The 21,885-nt window shown below is 40.3% G+C and overlaps 1 protein-coding gene across 2 annotated transcripts in view; it reads right to left on the minus strand.

Annotated features, from left to right (window-relative positions):
* Positions 1 to 21,885, minus strand: part of GHR (growth hormone receptor) — a 140,918-nt gene that overhangs the window by 74,792 nt on the left and 44,241 nt on the right. For both annotated transcript variants that reach the window (XM_067316739.1, XM_067316738.1), the window contains exons 2-3: positions 16,555 to 16,639; positions 1,941 to 2,021 (exon numbers count right to left, since the gene is read on the minus strand). In XM_067316739.1, the coding sequence (XP_067172840.1) occupies positions 1,941 to 2,010 (70 nt within the window). In that variant the 5' untranslated portion in view covers positions 2,011 to 2,021; positions 16,555 to 16,639. The remainder of the gene's footprint in view (positions 1 to 1,940; positions 2,022 to 16,554; positions 16,640 to 21,885) is intronic.

Below are 21,885 nucleotides of genomic sequence, written 5' to 3' on the forward strand. Positions count from 1 at the left end.
AGTCAGCTACATTACAGCTAATGTTAGTGTAACTACTGTGGCTGGGTCTCACCCCTCAATTGCTGAAATGCAAAGCAGAGTAGCCAAATTAGCAATCAAAACCAAAAACAACCAATGAAGGAACTCGAAACAAATCTGGTAAATGTAACAGAAAATGTCTTAGCCTGCAAGGGAGAAGAGAATCTTGCAGATGATCTGGTGTCTAACAACAAAAATGGCACAGTCTGAGCCGCCCAAATAAAAGGAGAGAGACACCTATGTTTCCCCTATCCAAAACTTTTTTTTAATAAAGAAAATAAACTTTGTGGAAGAAACCACTGAAAATGGATTCTTTGAATTCTAATTACATCTTATTTTCAGCTTAATGCCTCCATTACAAACAAGGTAATACCCATCATATTTCTTCACTACTTCTGCAATTAGGGATATCCAGAAATGGTAAGAATGCAGCTCCAAAAAAATGCAGAACTGTATCAGGGAGAAGGAGGATGATTATATCTTTAAAATGTAGGGCAGTTATGACTACAAGGAACTCAGCCATAGCCCTTTGGCTTAGTATCACATGCTAAAACCAACACTAGACCAGCTAGTGAAACATGGCTTGCAACTCTATGCATATTTAATTTGCATTTAGTAACATTTAGGCAGGAGTGGAACTACTGAGCTAAAGAAAAAAGGAAATGAATCTTTGAAAGATGGAAGAAATTTTCATTGAAGATTTTATCAGTTTATTTACAGTTTGTTGTGGAAGCTGTTTTCACTCCTCTTTTTCCAAAATTACTTGTCAGACTGTCCCCTCTGGCTTTCTCTGCTAACACCATTCTTGGCTAGCTGGTCAGGAGGGGCACCTGCTCAAGGAACCACTCTAGGGCAGCTGGTTCGGTAGCTCTGGGAGAAGAAATGACATGTTCATATAAAATCAGTCATACAGAAAACCGTTACTGTTCTCTCCAAAGGCCCCAACAAGACAGAGCAGACTAGGTAAGCTGTTTTTGTTTGCAGGAGCAGGTCATAACCAGCATAAGCAGATGAGTCTGAAACAATGCAAAACTCCCACCAGAGCTAATCTTGGTTCTAAAGCAGTAAAAGACCAGCTTCAAAGGATCAAGCAGACTCAAGTCAGGCCTCTAGAACATACAAAGACTGTCCTAAACCATTGCTGACTGCAAAAAGAAAAAGAAGCAGAGAAAGCTCAGCTGGAGGGAATACTTTCCAGCCTGCATTTAATTTAGAAGATGGAAGAACTGAGGTGTATAAGGATGAGAAGGGGAAGAACTGTGGAGAGCCAGGGGGTACATTCAGTAGATGCAAAAACTGAGCAGATCTGTTGAATCAAAACCACCACAGGATGTGCATTCAGAGTTTGTACTAGATAAAAGCTTTCTATTGGCTACCCACAGAAATCTGGCTGGTTGAGGCTACGTGTTCTTTTCAAATCCCTTATTTAACCTATTCTCAAGAATTTTTAAGTGCATTTCTTATGAAACTTGCTTATACTGGCCTTAGACCCAAAATGTACAGCCTGAAAATGCTTCCTCCATACTTCCAAATAGTTTTACGTCTAACATAGGAATATACTAAAAAGACTTAAGGAAAACAAAAATTTTCTATAAAAAATTAACCCCCATACAATTCTTTCATAACCTCAGTACTAGACAGACTAGAACAAGGGAAAGAAAACCTAGATATCTATCATCAACATTCACCCAACCTCTTTACATGCCACAAACCTTCGCCATCTACTAAATTCACCGTTACTCTGCAACACTTAGTCTAATCCACCATTTTCATAATAAGATCAGCCGACATATTTTTCACATGATGCACTCAGATTACTGCAGTCAAGGTACTTGCATAGTTCTGATGCATATAATATAAAAATACTCTTTATATAAAGTCTATATATACATAAGGAGACAGAAAGATATCATAAAACTTACCGTCATTTGCAGAGAGAGAGTCATTTGCACAGACCAGTGCCAAAGTAAACAGCAGATGCCGAAGATCCATACCTCTAAGTTCTGCAATAATAAAAGACAATCAGAGAGTTTCTTTATAGACTTATATTATTATGGTTACATGGTATTTAAGCTACCATTTAGTTTTATTGAATTTCTGACTGGAGGTAAACCAGAAGTGTATTTAGTTTATGGTTTATTGCCTTGTAAAGTCATATATTATCTTACAGACTAGGACAGATAGTAAATACTAATTTTTTTTAAACAGGACTAGCTTATGGGTCACTAGCTCATTAAATATAGAGGAAAAATTCAGTATTTTCAATGTCTATCTTGCTTCTAGGAAAAAAACACACTTTCCCCGTAACAACCTTTCAAAAATGGAATCCAATGACTAGCCTAGGTTAAATGTGAAAGTGGGAAAAGAACAATAATATCTCTTTCAGAGAACACAGATATGATCCCCTTTCTAGATCATGCTCCTAAAGCTGTGTTTGTCTTTGCAGGCCATGTATAATGCTTCCCAGATCTAGGACTACATGCAGTGAAAAGGAGAGTGATGCAGTCGTATAATGCAGCTCCCACACCAGAAAGTCAAAAGGCTGCTAGTAGAACAACCCAGCTTAATACCTACCGTCACCACCAGAGGCGAGCAGCACTCGATTAGCAAAGAGAGCAGGCAGTAGCTGGGGTGACAGCAAGAATTTGAGTAACCTGGACTAATTCTTTGTTCTGCTCCCTGCCGGCTTCCTGCGTAACTGTGAGCACGTGTCTCAGGGCCTCTGCTCTGCTGGCCTGTCCTTTGAGGCTGCCACGGAGGGTGTCTCACACTGAAAACTTCTATCGGTGTCAATTCTGAGCAGGCACCTTCAGATGGACCCAAGCATATTCACGCAGCACACCACACAGAGTCCTTGGCCCAAGAGCCATCCCACAAGTCTTTACAACCTCCCCGGAAAGTACCTTCCTTCTTCTGCCTAGTTTATTTGCACCCCATCACCCCACTGTGTATGAGGGACGCTGTTTTGCTCATGCCATTATCACTGGCCTCTGATAACAAAGAAGGGCAGAATGGGCTATGTTGGACTTGTGGGCAGTGCAGCCTGCTGCACAAAATTGTACAATAAAAAATAAATTCGTGAAGTGTCCATTTGTAGTAGGGAACAAAATATACATAACATGGATTACTACCTGACAGTTTACAACAGTGCAGAGATTACAGGAGACCTTCAAAAGCAAAGTTAAAACACCCAAATGAACATGAACACTGAAGCAATGCTTGAGCATCTTGTTCCATGGCACGAAATTGCCAAGCTACACTGGCATCCCAGCTCAGCGAGGCAGTGGAGGGATATAATAGTGACTCCACTTTTGGATCTGACTGCAAGTATGACAAACCTTGCTTCTACTCTGAAGTATTTTTAATTGGACATTTTCTTTCTTCATCTAACAGGAGACTAAATCAGCAATGTTCAAACAACCAAGCCCCCTAATGAGCAACAGTCGTTAAATGGCCGTTAATACAACTGATGCTGTCAAATCTGAATATTAATAGTCTCCCAGTACAGTTAGCAAAGTCTGAATTTCATCAACAACTGTAAAACACAAACACACTGAGTATTTAAAAATATGTTAACACTAAATGTAAAAGATAATTCCCTCATCTAAATTTTATTATCCCAAGAGAACATATTCACTCACACCGCAGAAAGAACGTAATAATTACAAACTCTAAACTTCTCATTCATGCTGTTTAGTACAAAACTAGTACAAATCAGAAGGTATTTTTCACATCTTCTTCAACATAACAGCTCAGTAATTTTCAAGTTTCAAATGCAATACAAGAAGAACTAATTTCGACCACTCTTAGAGTTTAACCTAGATTCTGCGAAGGCAAACTAAGAGACCCTCCCCACCGCACCTGCCTTGACACCTAGACTGCCTCAGGGATTCCCAGCTCTTACTCTCACACACCCTTTGGCCAGATCTAGTTGGCATATGGCAGAGGGAGGCAGGGTTGCTCAGTGTGACTGGCCGAACGGAGAGAAGAACTGGAGGAGCTATTCTCTGAGTACCTAGCAAGAGCTGTGCACGATTTACCCCTGTCCAACTAGACACAGGTCTGTCCAAGGGCAACTCCCTTATTCCCAGGTGGACAGAAAGGAAGGAAAACGTATGGTGAGACTGGATGCATGTTAGCAAGGATTTAGGATGGAGATTGGTCTGAGAGTGAGGCAGCCTGTGGAGCAGGACCAAGGCACAGTGGAAGGCTGCAGCTGTGGGAGTGCACAGGGCTGGAAAACAGTTCCTAAAGCAATGACAGGCCAGAGAGAAGCTACACTGACAAACCCCAAGGTGCATCCGAGCACAGCACTTTTTTTTTTTTTAGCTAACTCAGTTGTCCCCCCACCCCACTGCATCTGTATTCCTGTTTAATCTTACTGTCCCCTATTCATAAATCTCTTACAGAAATGCTTTTCTGTATTTGTCACTTCCTCTCCTCTTATGTTATTTCTACCCTATCAAACAGTCCCCCCTCCCCTTCAGCCCTTCCACATTAGTATGGCCTGCTTTTGGGGACAGGAAGGAGCTGTGCTCTGGTAAATATCCTACTATCAGTCTTGTATCGAACAACTGGAGGTTTTCCACAGCACAAAGAAATTTCTCTTAAAATGTGCTTCTCCAACAGACTGTGCTCCTCAGTACAGATATTCCCAAACGTCAATTTTCCCAGCCCAAATTTCTCCCTAAAGTTTTGTTTTGCTCTTCCCACAGGCCTGAGCACAATGTCCTTTTCCACACTTCATCTACAACCCCTCTGCTCGCTCGCTCTCTCTCTCTCTCCCGCAACACCCACGCATCCCAGGCTGCCTCTAACCACGCTTCCCCATTCTCTTCTCTCCATGAACCTCTGCTGAGTTTCCTACCAGTCTTCTCCAAGCTTTCCTATTTCTTCCCACCTAACAACAGCTACATGAAAAAAGAAAAAAAAAAAACCTCATAGGAATTCTCCACACAAATATCATTAATAGAATCAGTCCTTCAAAGCACATCTGTGAACACAGTTTCAGCTTCCACATCACACTGAACAACTCCGTAACTAGAACGCTATCAATCCTAACATATGGCCATCCACAACATGGATATCCCCTTTATCTCTTGCTGCGACTGGAAGCCATCTCAGCTTCCACCAGGGAAGAGTGGTTTGAGTGCTAAACCAGGAGCCTGGAAATACATCCCAGAGTTCAACAATCATTTAAAGCTTGAATGAGGTTTTGTTGCTGCAGACAAAAACAATCCCATTCCAGTACTGCTCTTTTGCTCGTGCTCACAGACTTGTTTACATACCTACATGCAGTAAACTCGATCAGGAAATTGTTCAAGTTAAAATTAATTCAGCCAAAAAACTTCCATAAACATTTATTGTAACAAATCTGTTTGCTGACCTGGTTATCATGTGACTCCACAAAGATGCATCCTGGGAACAGAGTGGGGCCAGCACAGGCATGGGAATGAGCAGCCAGGGTTGAGGAGAGGACAGATTGCTCCTCCAACAGCAGCTACAACTTATTTAAGAACAATTGTAGAACTATACTGACCATTTCAGCTTCCTGCTTAATCACAGACCTTGACCAAAACATTTAGTGGTCTGAAATAGGGCATGGAATGAATTTAGGTTCCTAAACCCTAAAGGCAATCAAAATCCTTGCTTAATCCCTCAGTTTTCTCCAGTAAATGCTGTACAGAAATAAATGCTGCTTCTGTGGAAGCCCACAAACGCCACCATCTTGGCAAGGCAAAGCGGTAGTGTGTTGCTGCTCTGTACAAATCCAAATGGGGTCCTCCAACGAGGTGTCTATCCAGGCAAGTGGCATGCAGGAGAAAAATTCAATAGGTGACTGAATATGACCAATACACAGACAGGACTGAGCTCAAAACCCACGACCATTCTCATTTTAAAATATGGAAAATATGGATGGGCCATGCACCATCCTTTGTGCAGAAAGTGGGAGGTCCTATGCTACATTTGTCAGAGCTCAAATCCAGAGCCAAGGTCCTCCCCAGTTGCAGTATCTGCAAGAGCTGTGAAGCACTGGGGATTCTGCAGCCTCTCTGTGTCTACCAAGAGCTCAGCAGAGCTGCAGGCAAGGCAGCTTCTAGGAGTGTCGGAGGCCACAGGCGTGCTGTACTGCCATGGCTCCGGTAAAGGCAACTAAAGAGAGGTCTCATGGGAGAAAACCTGCTCGAAAGCAGGAGCTGCCCCATCACAATACTGCTTTCAGTGGTACGGAAGAAAATTTCTGAGAAGATTCCTCTGAAGAGCCATCTCCCCCATCAGTAGACAACTACTGCCTCACAGAAAATTCTCACATATCTGTTTTGTAACAATCCACTGCTGTTCCTCTAAAACCACTCTTGCAAGCTCGCTGCCAACAAGAACGGCATTGTTTAGAGGCTGCAATGTTAACCTAGCAAGAGACAGCTTCTCACTTCTCATCAGCTTTAGGACAAAAGTGATCTTTTACGGTCTAGTAATATCTGTCCTGCAGCACCTACTACTGTATGTGATGAAAGACAAATGCCACTAACAAAGTCCCTGTCACTTAACAGGACAAAATTTCAGTGTCTGTAATGCATGTTATTCTAAGGAATAATAGTCTACATCTTATCCAACTCTTAAAGCTTGCAAGAAGGAAGAGAGCTAAAACCAGAAAAAAATTACAACAGCTGACTGTCCTCAAGGCAGCTGAAACTTGACCACAGGAACATTTGGCTAGAGGTCAGCTCAGGCTAATTGCTTCAGTATAGAAAGGGAGCCAGGAGTTATAAAAAGGGTAAAAAAACTTCTTGGCCCTTTTCTATAGTGATGTTGGAGTATGGTCAATCACAAGTGAATTTAAACACAACTCTTCTCCAGTGGGACATAAATATAGTCAGTATAGACAGGGGGAAGTCAGGCTAGGAAAATCTTTGAAAAGAGAAATTGTACAGTTATAACCTACAGAATGGTTTCCATCTACTCTGGTCAGATAACAACGTTAAACCCGGAGTAAGTCATAACAAGTTTTGCTTAACAACAAAACTGCCATTTGAGGTAAAATATTTAGGTTTAGATAGCTCGTGAACCTGGGAGGACCAATAGGAGAGTACAGAAAACCTTTTTGTTCTTGTTCATTAAACTGTGCCTAAGAAAGGATTTCTGCTTTTGCCATCTTCATTAACTCACTGAACTCCAAACATGAGAAAATTCTTTCCCCTGTAACCTCCTTCAGTTTAGTTTTGCTTGCCAAAGTAACACATGTATGACTATTCCAGAATCAAAGGTGGCTTTTTTGCTGCAGACTGAGCAACAAAATTACTGTGCGAAGGATTAGTCTGAGAAAAAGAAATTTATTTTTTATATTGCTACATTTCATCATTCCATCAGATCAAAAATAGGCAAGGACACAAGAACTTACAACACATATGAATACACAAAAATACTTCCATCACCAAATAAGTACGATTGCTGAAAAAAACCAGAATGTTAAACCAGGCTCTCAAGTTCTGTGCTGCACTGAACCATACATTTATGTAAACATCAAACACGTACACACATATCCTTGCAAACTGCGTTCAGGGAAAAGGCCTTTACTTATTTTTGCAGCGTGCATGCTTCTCACAAGTGATCTCATGGCAAGATTTGTGCTACCCACAGAAAATCTTCTTCCTGTGCTTGCATAATGTAATACAGACAGGTTTGGCTCAACATGCATAGCTGGAATCACTTTGTCTGCTTATCCTCATTCCACTGAATGCCAATAAGACAGAGTCATTCTGCAGATGAAATGAGTTACAGCCCTTCAGCTCAACACAATTTAAAAGGGCCATGGACCTAAAGACTTCTTTCCTTGTGAGCTGATATTACAGCTTGATTGAGTCATCAGCAGCACTTGGATGAACGCCTGTTTTTATAGAATCCTTGTCAGTGTTATATACTCAGCTGTGTTAAGAAGCAGAAATAACAAATTGTCTCAATAGATATGAATAGCATACCATTCACCTAGTCTGTGTGGTAATCCAGGATATGAAAAGAACCAGGAATAATGTCACTGAAACAAAAATTATGCACTGCAAATAAAAAACTCTTATGAAGGGTGCATTTCCGTAAAAAAAAAAAAAAAAGAAAAAGAAAAAAGCACCACTGCTAAAGAATGAAGGTCTCTGGCATAAAACTGCAATTATTATGCACAGCTTGACACCAATCTGAGGATTATTAAAAGGCTCATATTCATGACAGTCTAGAAGCATGGAACAGAGGCAGTTTCATATCATTAGAGTGCTACATAACCTAAAGAATTTATAATAAAGTATTAGAATTGGAAACAGCACTTTTTACTCTGATGGGCCCATTTAAACTGAAGACAGGGTAACAATTGGTTATCAGTTATCAGATGCTGTTAAGGAGCCTTTCAACAAATCCAGAGTTTGAACATTGTTCTGGACTTGTACTGAAAGCTAAGTCAATCCAGCTATAAAGGGATATTCCCAGAAACTGGGCTAGGAAGTCAAAGGTGGATGGCTGTGGCATATGCCATATCAATTCTTTATTTACAGTAAAATCTGTTATGCTTTGAAAACAGTAACCTGACGGACAAGATACATGCAGGGAGGACCTTAGCTGTAAAATCAGTTGATCATCTCTTTCAGAAGACAATTGCTAAAAGAGAATTAAAGTTACATTTTAAGTTTCTGTCTACCACACAGGTAGAAAAGTTTTCAACTTGGAAAACACTTCATTGTTTTGCTTGCTTTTCAACCCCCAAAAGATATCACAGCAGCAAAGTAGATGCATCTCAGCTGAAGTCACTGTAACATCCAGCTGCTACCAGGCAGACAGGAATTTTTGAGTTGACACTCAGTTTTACATGTACTTGTACGACTAAGGAAGAGGATTCAGGCCTATTTATGGGAATGGTAATTCTTTCAGGCTATAAACATTTTTCTCAACTATAGTGGTAATTTTTCCCAGACGCTTTTTTTTTTTTTTTTTAATTTAACAAACAATCATCCAAAAGACAAAATCCAGCTCTTTGTTTTGTTATTTGGATAATATATTGCAAAGTGAGAGAATTTCTCTGTATGAGCAAAAGTATATTCCATTCTGTTTAAAGAAATATAATGCATCAACATAATGTCAAATATTATGACAAGACAAGAAAAAGAAATGTCTGAATTTATATCTAGAACCCCCCCATAGTAATCTGTATTTAAAAACATGGTTTTACCTAAATTGCCAAAAGAAAAACATTTTATTAAGATAATTATTCACACATTACAGAAGAAATTAAACAATATTCACGGTGTTGTAAAACATTTCTGTGCCAGTGTTTAAAAAAAAAAAGTAGCTTTTCTGTATCTTGCTACTGCTAAAGTTTAAATCCTGTCAGAACTCAGCCCCTAATCTAGCAAAGCAATAAAGACGTCTGATTTTAAACAGGTAAGGCTATTTTAACATGAGAATATTTAACATGAGAACATGGCTAAGTAATTCACCTAGCAGAGCAGGTGAAGAACATGAATATTTAACATGAAGAACATGGGAATCTTGGTAGAAAGCAACCTATGTGACATTAGTGGGAGTTTGGGCAGGAACATGAGTGCAACCTACAGGATAATTCACATGTTTAATATTAAAGAACCTTCTTACACGTGCTACCAGATTGCACTTACATAGCAGGCCAATTCTATTGCTCCAGCTGGTATTTTTCTTGTAAGCCTTCTTTTGCATGCTAGTATCCGTGTATCACAGGAGTTAATAAGTATACTAACTAGCACTCTGGCAAATATGATAAGTTAAATTTCAGTGTAGAAGTCTGCATCTGCTCTTGTGAGCTATTCTGTGACATGATCAGTTGATCATGGATAGGGACAGCTCCTGCAAGAGAAATTTCATACTACAAATGAAGCCCCTTTTGAACTCAGGCGAAACAGGGTTTGGTTGTAGCTAAGTATTTTTGAACAAAGCACCCCCAATTTCTTTTAATAACCTTGAACACAAACCTGCCTTTCAGATTTCAAAGAATAATTCCAGAAAATCTCTCAACGGGGTTTCATTTTCGATAGTATTTACACAAAATCTTTTTCCTCCAGGGAAAACATCTTCAAGAAGCTGTAAAACTCAAGTTCAAGACCCTCGTACTTATCCTAGACTAATGGAACTACTTGACAGCTCATTACTACGAGACAAATGAGTTATGTGGTCTAATGCATGCTAAATTATTCATGTGCTACAAATCAGATTAAAGACTACATTACAAGGCTTGTGTGGCAGTAAGGAAGTTATTGACTTAACTACTGGATTAAATGAAAGCTGGTAGCTGACAGACAAAGGATTTTGGCAGGATTTCAGGGTGGCCACTCATGAGTCAAAGCAGTCACACATTTACCTTGGTCATCTGCAAAAAGGGGCAGGAAAACCTTCACCTACTGCTACCTGCATCATCTTCTACTGCTTGGTCAACATATAAAGATTAATCAGCTTGACAAAAGGTACAACTGTAAATAGTGCATTTAAACTGATGCAATTTTTTGTGTCTGGAAGTTTGTATCAGTTTAAGCAATGATTTATATTGATTTAATTTACATCTGTAATTTATGGATGGAAACTAAGTCTGGTTTAAGCTGATGTAGGAATTTGTATATGATTTTGCATCTGTTCAACAAAACTGTTTTTCGAAATAATTTCAAGTAAAATTCTCTGTTTAAAAAGTTCCATAGTGAAAAATAAACAGACACATATTAGATAATGAGAACCAATATGCAGAACTGCCTTCCATGCCTCTTCTGTAAAATCATATCAGCCTTGTTCCCTGGCACTATTCCCCACCGATTTGCTGCTTCAGGTGCATATAAATCTGAATATATAAGCTGTGCACATCTACCAAGAAGGAGCTTAGTGCATTCAACAATTGCATAAAACATGTGGAACAGCCATATAAAAAGATTATGAGCTAGATCCTTAGTTGGCATAAATTAACAAAGCTGAGAGAGATACTGATTGTTACCAGCACGAGAAGAACATTATTCAGTACTTTTACATGCAGTGTCACTAAAACAAGTTTACATGAGGTAAGTAGCAACTTCCGGAGAAGAGCTGATGTCTGTCCAGACCTTTGATAAAATGTTAAGAAGTCAGTTCACTTTTCCCTCTACTTGCATTGGTAAGATCTGCAAATTAAAATACCCAAATAACAAGTTTGAAGTATATTTTTATGAAGCATCTCACATATGAATATGTTATATTTTGATGAGATGAGAAAATATTTTGATGAGAGAGCATTTATTAAGGAAGTGGAGATGTGGATTGCACAGTGGGTGATGAAGCCAGCTTGACTTTTTTAAGGGCAATAAACCAGCCATGCATGGTACTCTCTAGATTTAGTGACCTATTAAGAGTTAGTGAAGATGACAATCACCCAATTAATCTAAGCAGGCACTTGCAGTTAGCATAGCACTATAAGGAAGGCTATATTTTGGAATAAGAAAGGTAAAGGGAGATGACAGGTTACAATTAGAAATTTTTAACTGAAATTGAAAGGGGTTACTCAGGTCCAATGCCCAACATTTCTTCAAAGAAAATCCCACCAACTAAGAAACTAAAACCTGTCTGCAAAATAAGCAACAGAAACAGCGATGCTAATACTAAAGGAAATGTACCAAATCTATTTCCAAAGAGATCTTTTAATGCTTTCAGACAGTCTTTTCCATCAGCAAATCCTGAAGCAGCCTTCAGTGGGGGTGAGTGTCATTATGCATTTTACAGTGAGGAAATGGAGACACTGGGAAAGGAAACGGCTCGCCTGCATTTACACCACAGTCCAGGAGCAGGGTAAGGGTGGACTGCATCCCCTTTCAGTGTTTCACCTACCAGAGAACATTAGTGAACAGGTGAACGATCAGCTTAAAAACACATATTCTGCAGCTTGCACTATAAACAGAAGAGCTTCTCAATGCATGCCTGGCCGGCTGGCAGGGGGAGAGCAAGTCTGCTTCAGGACACCCTCCCCCTCAGGAAGTCCATCATGTTGCACACTTTGCAATTAAGAAAGTGAAACTTTGGAGCAGATTCAACTACTTTTTATTAAAATGGACCAGTATGTTCACATTTCCCCATTTCTGTTATTGTTATTTTACAGAGGACCATGAATAAGTAGATGTTTCCAGACAAAATTTACAAGACATCTGCCCTAAGGAACAGCTGAGAGCCCGATCCTTCATCCACTACTACCAGAATTATTGCTTACACTCATATTGATTTTGTGAGGGCTGGTCACAAAAATAAATCCCATATGAAGCTAAATATAATTCTTAAAGCTTAATTCTGCAGTTTGAACAGCAGCCTTGCCTCAGTATCCACTTCCATACTGAAACAGGGAGCAAGGCTGCTTTCACATGAACTTGTCAGCAAAACACTCTTAGCAACTGGCTCTCTTCCCTCTAATCAGCATATTTATATCATCCTACTCAATACTTGGCCATGTGGACTAAACTACATCTTTGAAAGGTCATGGAGAACAGGAGAGGTGCCCGAGGACTGGAAGAAAGCCAATGTCACCCCAGTCTTTAAAAAGGGCAAGAAGGAGGACCCAGGGAACTACAGGCCAGTCAGCCTCACCTCCATCCCTGGAAAGGTGATGGAGCAGCTCATCCTGGAAGCCATCTCCACGCATGTGGAGGAAAAGAAGGTGATCAGGAGTAGTCAGCATGGCTTCACCAAGGGGAAATCATGCCTAACCAATCTGATAGCCTTCTATGATGGAATGACTGGCTGGGTAGATGAGGGGAGAGCAGTGGATGTTGTCTACCTAGACTTCAGCAAGGCTTTTGACACTGTCTCCCATAGCATCCTCATAGACAAGCTCAGGAAGTGTGGGTTAGATGAGTGGACAGTGAGGTGGATTGAGAACTGGCTGAATGGCAGAGCTCAGAGAGTTGTGCTCAGTGGCACAGAGTCTAGTTGGAGGCCTGTAGCTAGCGGTGTCCCCCAGGGGTCAGTCCTGGGTCCAGTCTTGTTCAACTTCTTCATCAATGACCTGGATGAAGGGACAGAGTGCACCCTCAGCAAGTTTGCTGACGATACAAAACTGGGAGGAGTGGCCGATACGCCAGAGGGCTGTGCTGCCATTCAAAGAGACTTGGACAGGCTGGAGAGGTGGGCAGAGAGGAACCTCATGAAATTCAACAAAGGGAAGTGCAGGGTCCTGCACCTGGGGAGGAATAACCCCATGCAGCAGTACAGGTTGGGGGTTGACCTGCTGGAAAGCAGCTCTGCTGAGAAGGACCTGGGAGTGCTGGTGGACACCAAGTTAAGTATGAGGCAGCAATGTGCCCTTGTGGCCAAGAAGGCCAATGGTATCCTGGGCTGCATCAGAAAGAGTGTTGCCAGCAGGTCGAGGGAGGTGATTCTCCCCCTCTACTCAGCCCTGGTGAGGCCACATCTAGAGTACTGCGTCCAGTTCTGGGCTCCCCAGTACAAGAGGGATGTGGCACTACTGGAGCAAGTCCAGCGAAGGGCCACAAAGATGATTAGGGGACTGGAGCATCTCTCTTATGAGGAAAGGCTGCGAGAGCTGGGCCTGTTTAGCTTGGAGAAGAGAAGGCTGAGAGGAGATCTTATCAATGTGTACAAGTATCTGAAGGGAGGGTGTCGAGAGGATGGGGCCAGACTCTTTTCAGTGGTGCCGAGCGACAGGACGCGAGGCAATGGGCACAAACTGAAACACAGACACTTCCATCTTAACATGAGGAAAAACTTTTTCACTGTGAGGGTGACAGAGCACTGGAACAGGTTGCCCCGAGAGGTGGTGGAGTCTCCTTCTCTGGAGATATTCAAAATGCGCCTGGATGCAATCCTGTGCAATATGCTCTAGGTGACCCTGCTTGAGCAGGGGGGTTGGACTAGATGATCTCCAGAGGTCCCTTCCAACCTCAGTGATTCTGTGATTCTGATTCCCTGGGTTTAAAAGGTCATTCAAAGGAGAGAAGCCATGTAAGCCTATAAGTTTTTCCAAACTGTGGAGCAAGAGATCACGGTCAGCTTTATTTCCATCCCTTTAGCTTTCCTCAAGCACACACAGCACCACAAATGGTTTCTGTACTCTGTATGTTGTATTCCACAGGAAGAAAATTAGCAGATCTTCATCTGAAAAAAAGAGAAGTGTGCTGACCCAGGAGCTGGGTAAGTGTTAACAGCTAAAGAAACGTCAGTTACTGGAATATTTTACAGCAGTTATTTCACAAACACCCCTGCTACCTTCAGCCAGATATTAAAATTTTTTCCAGCATATTCAGCAGAACTACCAACACTGTCAAAATCTGTTTAAAGCTGTGCCTCATGTGTTATCTTCCATTTGGATTGTAAATGTCAATGAAACACAAATTACTTTTGCCACATCTATAGGCCACTTTTAGTATCCCAGACTTGAAGTAACAAGGTATCTGTTTAATTTTTAAGGAAAGAATGCTACACATTGATTTAGGATAATGAAATACTTATTCAGAGTAGAACACTTTATTAATCTCAGTTTAGAAAATATGCAGATGAACATTCCCACTGTGCCTAATGCATTAAATGCCTCAATTTCATAGAAGAGCTGAGTAGTTAATCTGCTTCCAGAAAACTGAATCTAGGACTGCTACTGTCAAAGGTGTATTAAAAGGTAAATACATAAAGGCCAGCCATTAGTGGATCTACTTGGGAACAGTTATCACGTTTTCAATTCTTATCTAAATCTAAAACTAATTTAGCATAGATAATGCAAGTTACAGGTATATAATTTTCAGCATACCTGGTCAGCATAATATCCCTTCCCTTATGATCAGATCATCCTTGGAGAAAGTTAGTTCCTGTTCCCTGTGCCAAAATGTTCTTTAAGTCTAGTTAGTCTAGTCTAGTTAGGGGAAGACACCACAAGAGAAAGCACCAGAGAAATGATTTTTACCATCCAGGGATCCAGCATCAATTTCCAAGCATGGGGTCACACTCAAATGCGAACGTTACAGCTCTCCCTCGGTAATGCAGCACTAGTCTAGAATCAAGTATGGCACGCCATGCGAGTGACAGCATCTCTTGTGTATCAGAATCCTTTCTTCCTATCTGGAAGTTAAGTATTATCAGCCCTCATTCACAAATAGGAAACTGAAGTGCCACGAAGTTGAACAAGGTGGCGGAATCGTAGAGGGAGCCAGCAGCGGTGCTAAGAAGCAAATCCAGACCCCAAGTCCACGTTGGGCGTTTCAAGTACTAGACACGCTTCTTGTGCTGCTGCTTGAAGAGGAATAACAGAAAGGCAGCTTAGTTGGGGAACAACAGGGATGCTGGCCACAGAAAGCCATGAGAACAGAACATAAAATAAGCTTTCTGTATGGTTGTGTTACCATGCTTCAGCTATAAAATTAGAGAAATCATTCATAAAGTTTTTCAAGTGTGCTTAATAATTTTATATGAGAAGGCAAGGTAACCACAACAGAGGTGGTTTTGGTTGAGGAGATCTCTAATGACTATAAGTTAAGCCTACTTTACATACATATTTAACAGGGAAGTTTTCACTATTCTGACCACTTAATTTTCTTACACGAATCAGTTAATCCTTAGACAACTCTCTCAGGCACAGATTTACGGTACAATGAATGTACATAGAGTTCAATCATCTGATTTTAGAAACATTAAAAATCTAGACAATGGGTAGCAAGTTTTACCTATATTCTATCACAACCAAAGCAAACAAACTCTAGAATTTCTCTTCTGTTTAATAAAATAACATTTATATATGCTTAGACAGAAATAGCCAGCAAAGTTGCATAAAACTGTTATGGTACACAGAAGCTGGTTGTAAAATCTTATGTAATTGTTTAATGCTAGATAATAGCTTTCCAGTTCTATGGCATAAATAGTCACAAGTCTAGATCCCTTATACCACAGAATACTCCTGCACTGTTTTTGATTCAAATTCACCCCTACTGTAATTGGATTAAGCTTGCAGAAATACACTCCAACAATGAATCGGACCAAATACATATATTCAAACAGGACATCATTTAAGTGTCATTTAAACCAATATTGGTCATATATAATGTCACAATAAGCATTTTCAAGCTCTCTCTCCCTGGAAAAACATATATATATTTTTCCATTTGTTTCAATATTATGCATTGAAAACATCAGGCAATTAATACTTTAAGTAACTTTACAAATGAGAAATGTCTCATAAAATATAATAAACTAATTTCTCTCAGACAAAGAAAAAAGGATTTTCAGGACTTCTACCACTTACTGAGTCCCTTATCTCAAATGCTAGCCACTAATGCTCAGTAGAAATAAGTTTGAAGCCTTAATTCAAGTATTTCTATTGTTTGGGGGAATATGAAAAAGTGAAGATTGGGATCCCGATGGGAATTCTGTATACTGCCTATTACCAATAGCACCTTCTGCAGGAATGGATCGCAGGATTTGTGAGGATTATCTGCAGAGCACCACAGGACTCAATCTGATAGCTCTGCTTAGTCAACATTTATATAAAAGTTACTTGCAGGTAAAATAAGGTTATCACAGTACCTCAAGTGCCAGCAGGGTATGGGAAATGCTTCACGCCTCCCTCAGATCAACTGCAAAACGTGACCACCTCCAGCCATCCCAGCACCTACGCAAAATCAGCAGAAACAGAACACAGATGAATTCAGGCACGACAAAGGTCACGATGGAGGCAAAACGACGTATCAAAGTACTAATGGGTATCCTGACACTGTCCTCAGTCAGGAAAGGCCACCTCGGGAAAGGCCACCAGCCGGGTGCTTGAACAATGGACGCGGCAGGTCCACCTGCACTTCTCACTCAGACAGCCGCGGCTGCCTGAAATGGCTCCAGGCACTGGTAGCCTGCCAGGCTGCAGTATCCTATGCTAACCTTGACATTAAAATGTACAAACATAGATTTAAATGACCAAGAGAAGTCACAGAGACTGATCAAGACTAATTTTCTATGTACATCTAAGGTATACATCAGCTGGACTGGAAGAAAACTCCAAATTATCAAGGAGAGGGTTTGGATGAATAGTATTTTACTCCTACTACTTTATACAACAAAATCGTAGTGTAATAACTTATAAACTGCTAATTTCAAGAAAGTAACACTTCCTTTTCCTCTGAAAAGACAGTATGTAAAACTTATGGGAAGATGGCATGCTGTTTAAAAAAAAAAAAAAAAAAGTACAGCATTTGTTATGTTCAGAATTCCTAAGCATATTTATCACTGCCATATTTGGCAGAGCAGCACTGACTAAAATGGTCTTAAATTAGGAGTACTTTTAAACTTAAAAAAATAATAATAATAATAATTCAACATAGAAGGTTACTTCTTTCCAAGGATGGAAGTGATGATTTAACCCATTTTTCTGACTAGAATAGCAATTAGTGTTTGTAAAAAAAGGACGGGTCCAGGGAAAAAGGGAATGTATTTTTCCAAGCAAAGCCAATAAAAAAGCCTTCGTTGGTTCTGAGAGCATAAGCAACGGAAATTTTGATGAACATAGGCAACAGTGATTTACCCTGCTCGAGCAGGAGGGTTGGACTAGACTATCTCCAGAGGTCTCTCCCAACCTCAACTGTTTTGTGACAAGAGTTTTCAGGAAATGTGCTGGTTTGTACTGCTAGGATTAATTTCTCTGATCTCCTTGTTGTCAGCTTTGTTAAGTATTTTAAAAAGTCAGCCATGGTGCTGACAATAATTGAGTAATTCACAGGAATTTGGTTTCTATTGGGTGGGACTATGAAAAAAAGATCATATCTCGCAATATCAGGCTCCTTAAATAACCAGAAAAAGGAAGCAGTCTGCAGAAAAACACAAATAACATCCAAAGAAATGTTGTCTACATTCACACTGAATGCTAAGGCCACATCACACTAGCCTTAACAAGAAGAAGGTAATATGTTAAATAAGATTTTTCCTTGACTGAGTGCTAGAACTGGTTTAAGAAAGAGCAGCAGAACTTTTGATTTATATCCATACAATTTTCTGCCTTTCATATATTTTTTTTAATATACAGACAGATCTCTAAACAACAAAGAATTGAATGGAAAATGTGACAGATTGTGAGTGAAAATTTTATCATATTTTTCAGGAATCCTCCTTCATTGCAATGGTAAAAGGCTAAACGGCACCTCTGTTAATAGTGTTGTTTAAAAAAAAAAAAAAAGCAAGCAACAGTAACGAACAATCATCTAAACAAAAATCCTTGAACCTTGAATCCTTGAAAAGCTAAACATACATTTGAAAATAAGAGAAGGAATTTTCCAGGCACAAGCAAGAATAATATGCAACATCAATCAAGGTTAAAGTAAGTCATTCTATGTGTTCTTAGTCAAAGTGAAATCTGTAAGCAGGGATCTCTCCTGATTAGTATCATTAAATAAGAGGGCTGGATAATTCGTTACATGATAGGGCTTTACATTTTACACCATAATATGCATAAACAAGTTCTAACATCCCATTTTTCAGAAAGATCTTGCTCACTTTTTATGAGGTTGAGGATCTCGACTGTTTGTTCCATTTATGTATAATTCTGTAAGGCTTTCAACACTGATTTCATTTGTGATTTTCAGAAGAACTCTTAACCTCAGAGAAAAATGATTGACCAATAAGTCACAATTCTCTTTTTCAACAATAAAGGGACAGCTTCGACTGAAATGAAGTAACAACATCTAAGACAGCTGTTGACTGAAATCAGCTAACAAGGACTACTGACAAATTCCTGTTTCAAAACACTTGTTACGGTATTAGCAAGTGGAAATGATCTTCATGTGACAAAGTCGGACTCCTACTACAAAAGCAAAGGGAAAAATTATTCCAGTAGCTTTTCCAAGATATTTTTGAAATCCTGATCAACAGCAAAAAGATTTAGCTACTTTAACGGCAACAGAAGGGAAAAGCCCTAATTTCTGATTACCTAATTATACTCGGAACATTTTGTTTCACTCTTAGTAACAAGTGGTGATAGCACACAGACTGCATGCAATGACAATGCTTATTTGCAAGGTTGCAGTTTAGAACAAGACACACAAACATGGAGACAGTTATATTTGTACTTGGCTCTGCCACTTCAATATGTGTGAAAAAGAGGCAGTACTGCACATAAACTAACTAGCTATATGTTTATTTGGAAAGCAGCCACTTTCAGTTATCTTGGAAGAACTACATCTTCAGCAAAAGAAGAACATAGATTTGCATGAATAGACTATACAAGTGAGTTGTTTTTTTTAATAACTTTTTTTTTAAATTCTAATCATCCTAATGAACCCATGTGGCAAACAAAAGGATTACAGCACTGAGTTAAGAGAGGGACCAACCAGGACTAGTTTGCTTCCCAAACTCATTAACAGGCTCAGCTCCTCATCGGCATGTCAGGATTCCACCAGAGATCTGTGCCCGTTGTATCTCCTTAAACACCTCATGAGCTAACCTGTTAGAAAAGGGTAAAGTGGAATAGATGACCTGGTCCCAAGCATGCCAAAAGACCTTTTGTTCTTTGAAAGTGCATCTAAGCCAAGAAAGACCCAAAACTGGTAAATTCTGTTTTTAAGAAACCATCTGAAACATGTTGTTTTCAGATACTGTTCTGCAGTCAGTTTTAAGGCAAGCAGGATTCAACACTCCACTGGGTATCTGTGCAGGCATCTGCTCCCCAGGGAGAGGGCTGACCAAAATTAAACCACTGCTTAGCTGGAATGTCTGGGAATTGCATAGGCTCCAGTGTGCCTCCCTAGGCACTCATTGCTCCCCTCATTAAATCAAATAAAGTGCTGCAATACAATGCTACTGAGATGGAGTTAATCCTGCATTATGACATGGAAGTCATCAAAATTAAGAGAAATGTCGGTGTCTTTTCTGGTATGTTATTCCAGAACACAGCAGGCTCAAACTGGTTACTAGTTAATGTGATCAAGGTCATTTTATTCTCAGAAAGAGGTAAGGTAGGTAGAAGAACATATTAGCATGTAGTTTTATGTTGACAGCAATTGCCTTTCTGTACATTTGCATGTGGTCTCCTAACAGAGAAAACAGGAGGGGCAGTGGCCTAGAACAGACAGATGGATACCAAGCATCGCCACTTCATTTACTCATGTTTTTAACTACAAGGCAATGCACATCTTTCTACAGATATGTGTGCATACATGCATGCATATGCACACAGACATACTGACATTGTGATACAGCATTTATTTCAATTGATATCAAACATATTAAGGTCACCATTTACACGAACACTTTGAACATGCACAAATTTGAGTTCGACAATTAAGATGAATGACATTACAGTGGCTGTGGGCTACAAATACACACACAGTTACCGTGGCTTGAGGGCTCAAGGTTAACTTGCAGTAACAAAACAAAATGTAATTTGCCCAAGAGTTTTATTCTGATTGTATCTGAGAGAGTTTTATTCATCTATCCTGTGATGTGTGGAACTTGCAGAGGGTCCCAAACTACTGCCTCCTGAAGCTGTTTTGAAAATATTTGTCATGACCAAAAGGAAAAATGGGCTCTTCACATGTATTTTTATGGTTTCCCCAATCAAGAGTAGGGTTTTGTGCTTCTAATCTACTGTAGCCTCATTAATTATCACACATTCTCTTGTTCTTATGTCTCAGTTCAACCTGCAGCACGAATTGAACATTCCCATTCACCCCAAGGGTTATTACCTTGATCCCACTTCCATTGAGCAGCGTTCTCTTGTTTTGACGGATGCAGGATGCCCTTCTAAGCATTTTCTCTGAGCTCTTTTCAGAATCACTTATCAGCTGTCACAGGCTGTCACAATTTTTTTCCCCTCACTCTCACTGATGACTTTAGCTCTCTCCCCACTTCCTTTCCTCCTTTCTTCTTTATGGTTGCTGATTATCTCCCTCTTTCAGTTCCTCTCTTCCCTAACTCTCCTCCCCTCATAAATCCATCCTCCTACCCCCCCAGCTTTAATTCATCCTCAGTATCTGCTTTCTTTGCTCCTGTTCTTTGCTATGACCATTTCCAGCATAAATTGCGTTTCCAGAAACTTGCATCCACTATCAAATCATTCCATCCTCCTTAAGTTCAAACATCTTAACTACTTCAAGCTCTACTTCTCTAATATAATGAGGTTTCACATCCTTAGCTGACCTACCTTTTTGCCACTGTGAACTCACTCCTCAAACCCTCTCATCAACTTTTTCTCTGCTCAGGAATTCCATAAATTCTTTCAAGGAAATACTGACAAAAATCACCAGGACTTTCCATCATCCTTTTATTTTTTCCTCAATTAGCATGGTCCCCCCCCCCCTTAAAAAAAAAAAAGTTTTCCTCCTTTAACCCTTTCATTTGCCTCATCAGCATATGCTGGCTGAGGGATCACAGAATCACAGAATGGTTGAGGTTGGAAGGGACCTCTGGAGATCATCTAGTCCAACCCTCCTGCTCAAGCAGGGTGACCTAGAGCACCTTGCACAGGATCGCATCCAGGCGGGTTTTGAATATCTCCAGAGAAGGAGACTCCACAACCTCTCTGGGCAACCTGTTCCAGTGCTCTGTCACCCTCACAGTGAAAAAGTTTTTCCTCATGTTCAGATGGAAGTGTCTGTGTTTCAGTTTGTGCCCGTTGCCTTGTGTCCTGTCGCTCGGCACCACTGAAAAGAGTCTGGCTCCATCCTCTCGACACCCTCCCTTCAGATACTTACACCCATTGACAAGATCCCCCCTCAGTCTTCTCTTCTCCAGGCTGAAGAGTCCCAGCTCTCTCAGCCTTTCCTCATGCAAGAGAATCATTTCAGTAGCCCTTCGCTGGACTTGCTCCAGTAGTGCCACATCCCTCTTGTACTGGGGAGCCCAGAACTGGACGCAGTACTCCAGATGTGGCCTCAC

This window comes from Apteryx mantelli, chromosome Z, assembly GCF_036417845.1.
Source record: "Apteryx mantelli isolate bAptMan1 chromosome Z, bAptMan1.hap1, whole genome shotgun sequence".
NCBI lineage: Eukaryota > Metazoa > Chordata > Aves > Apterygiformes > Apterygidae > Apteryx > Apteryx mantelli.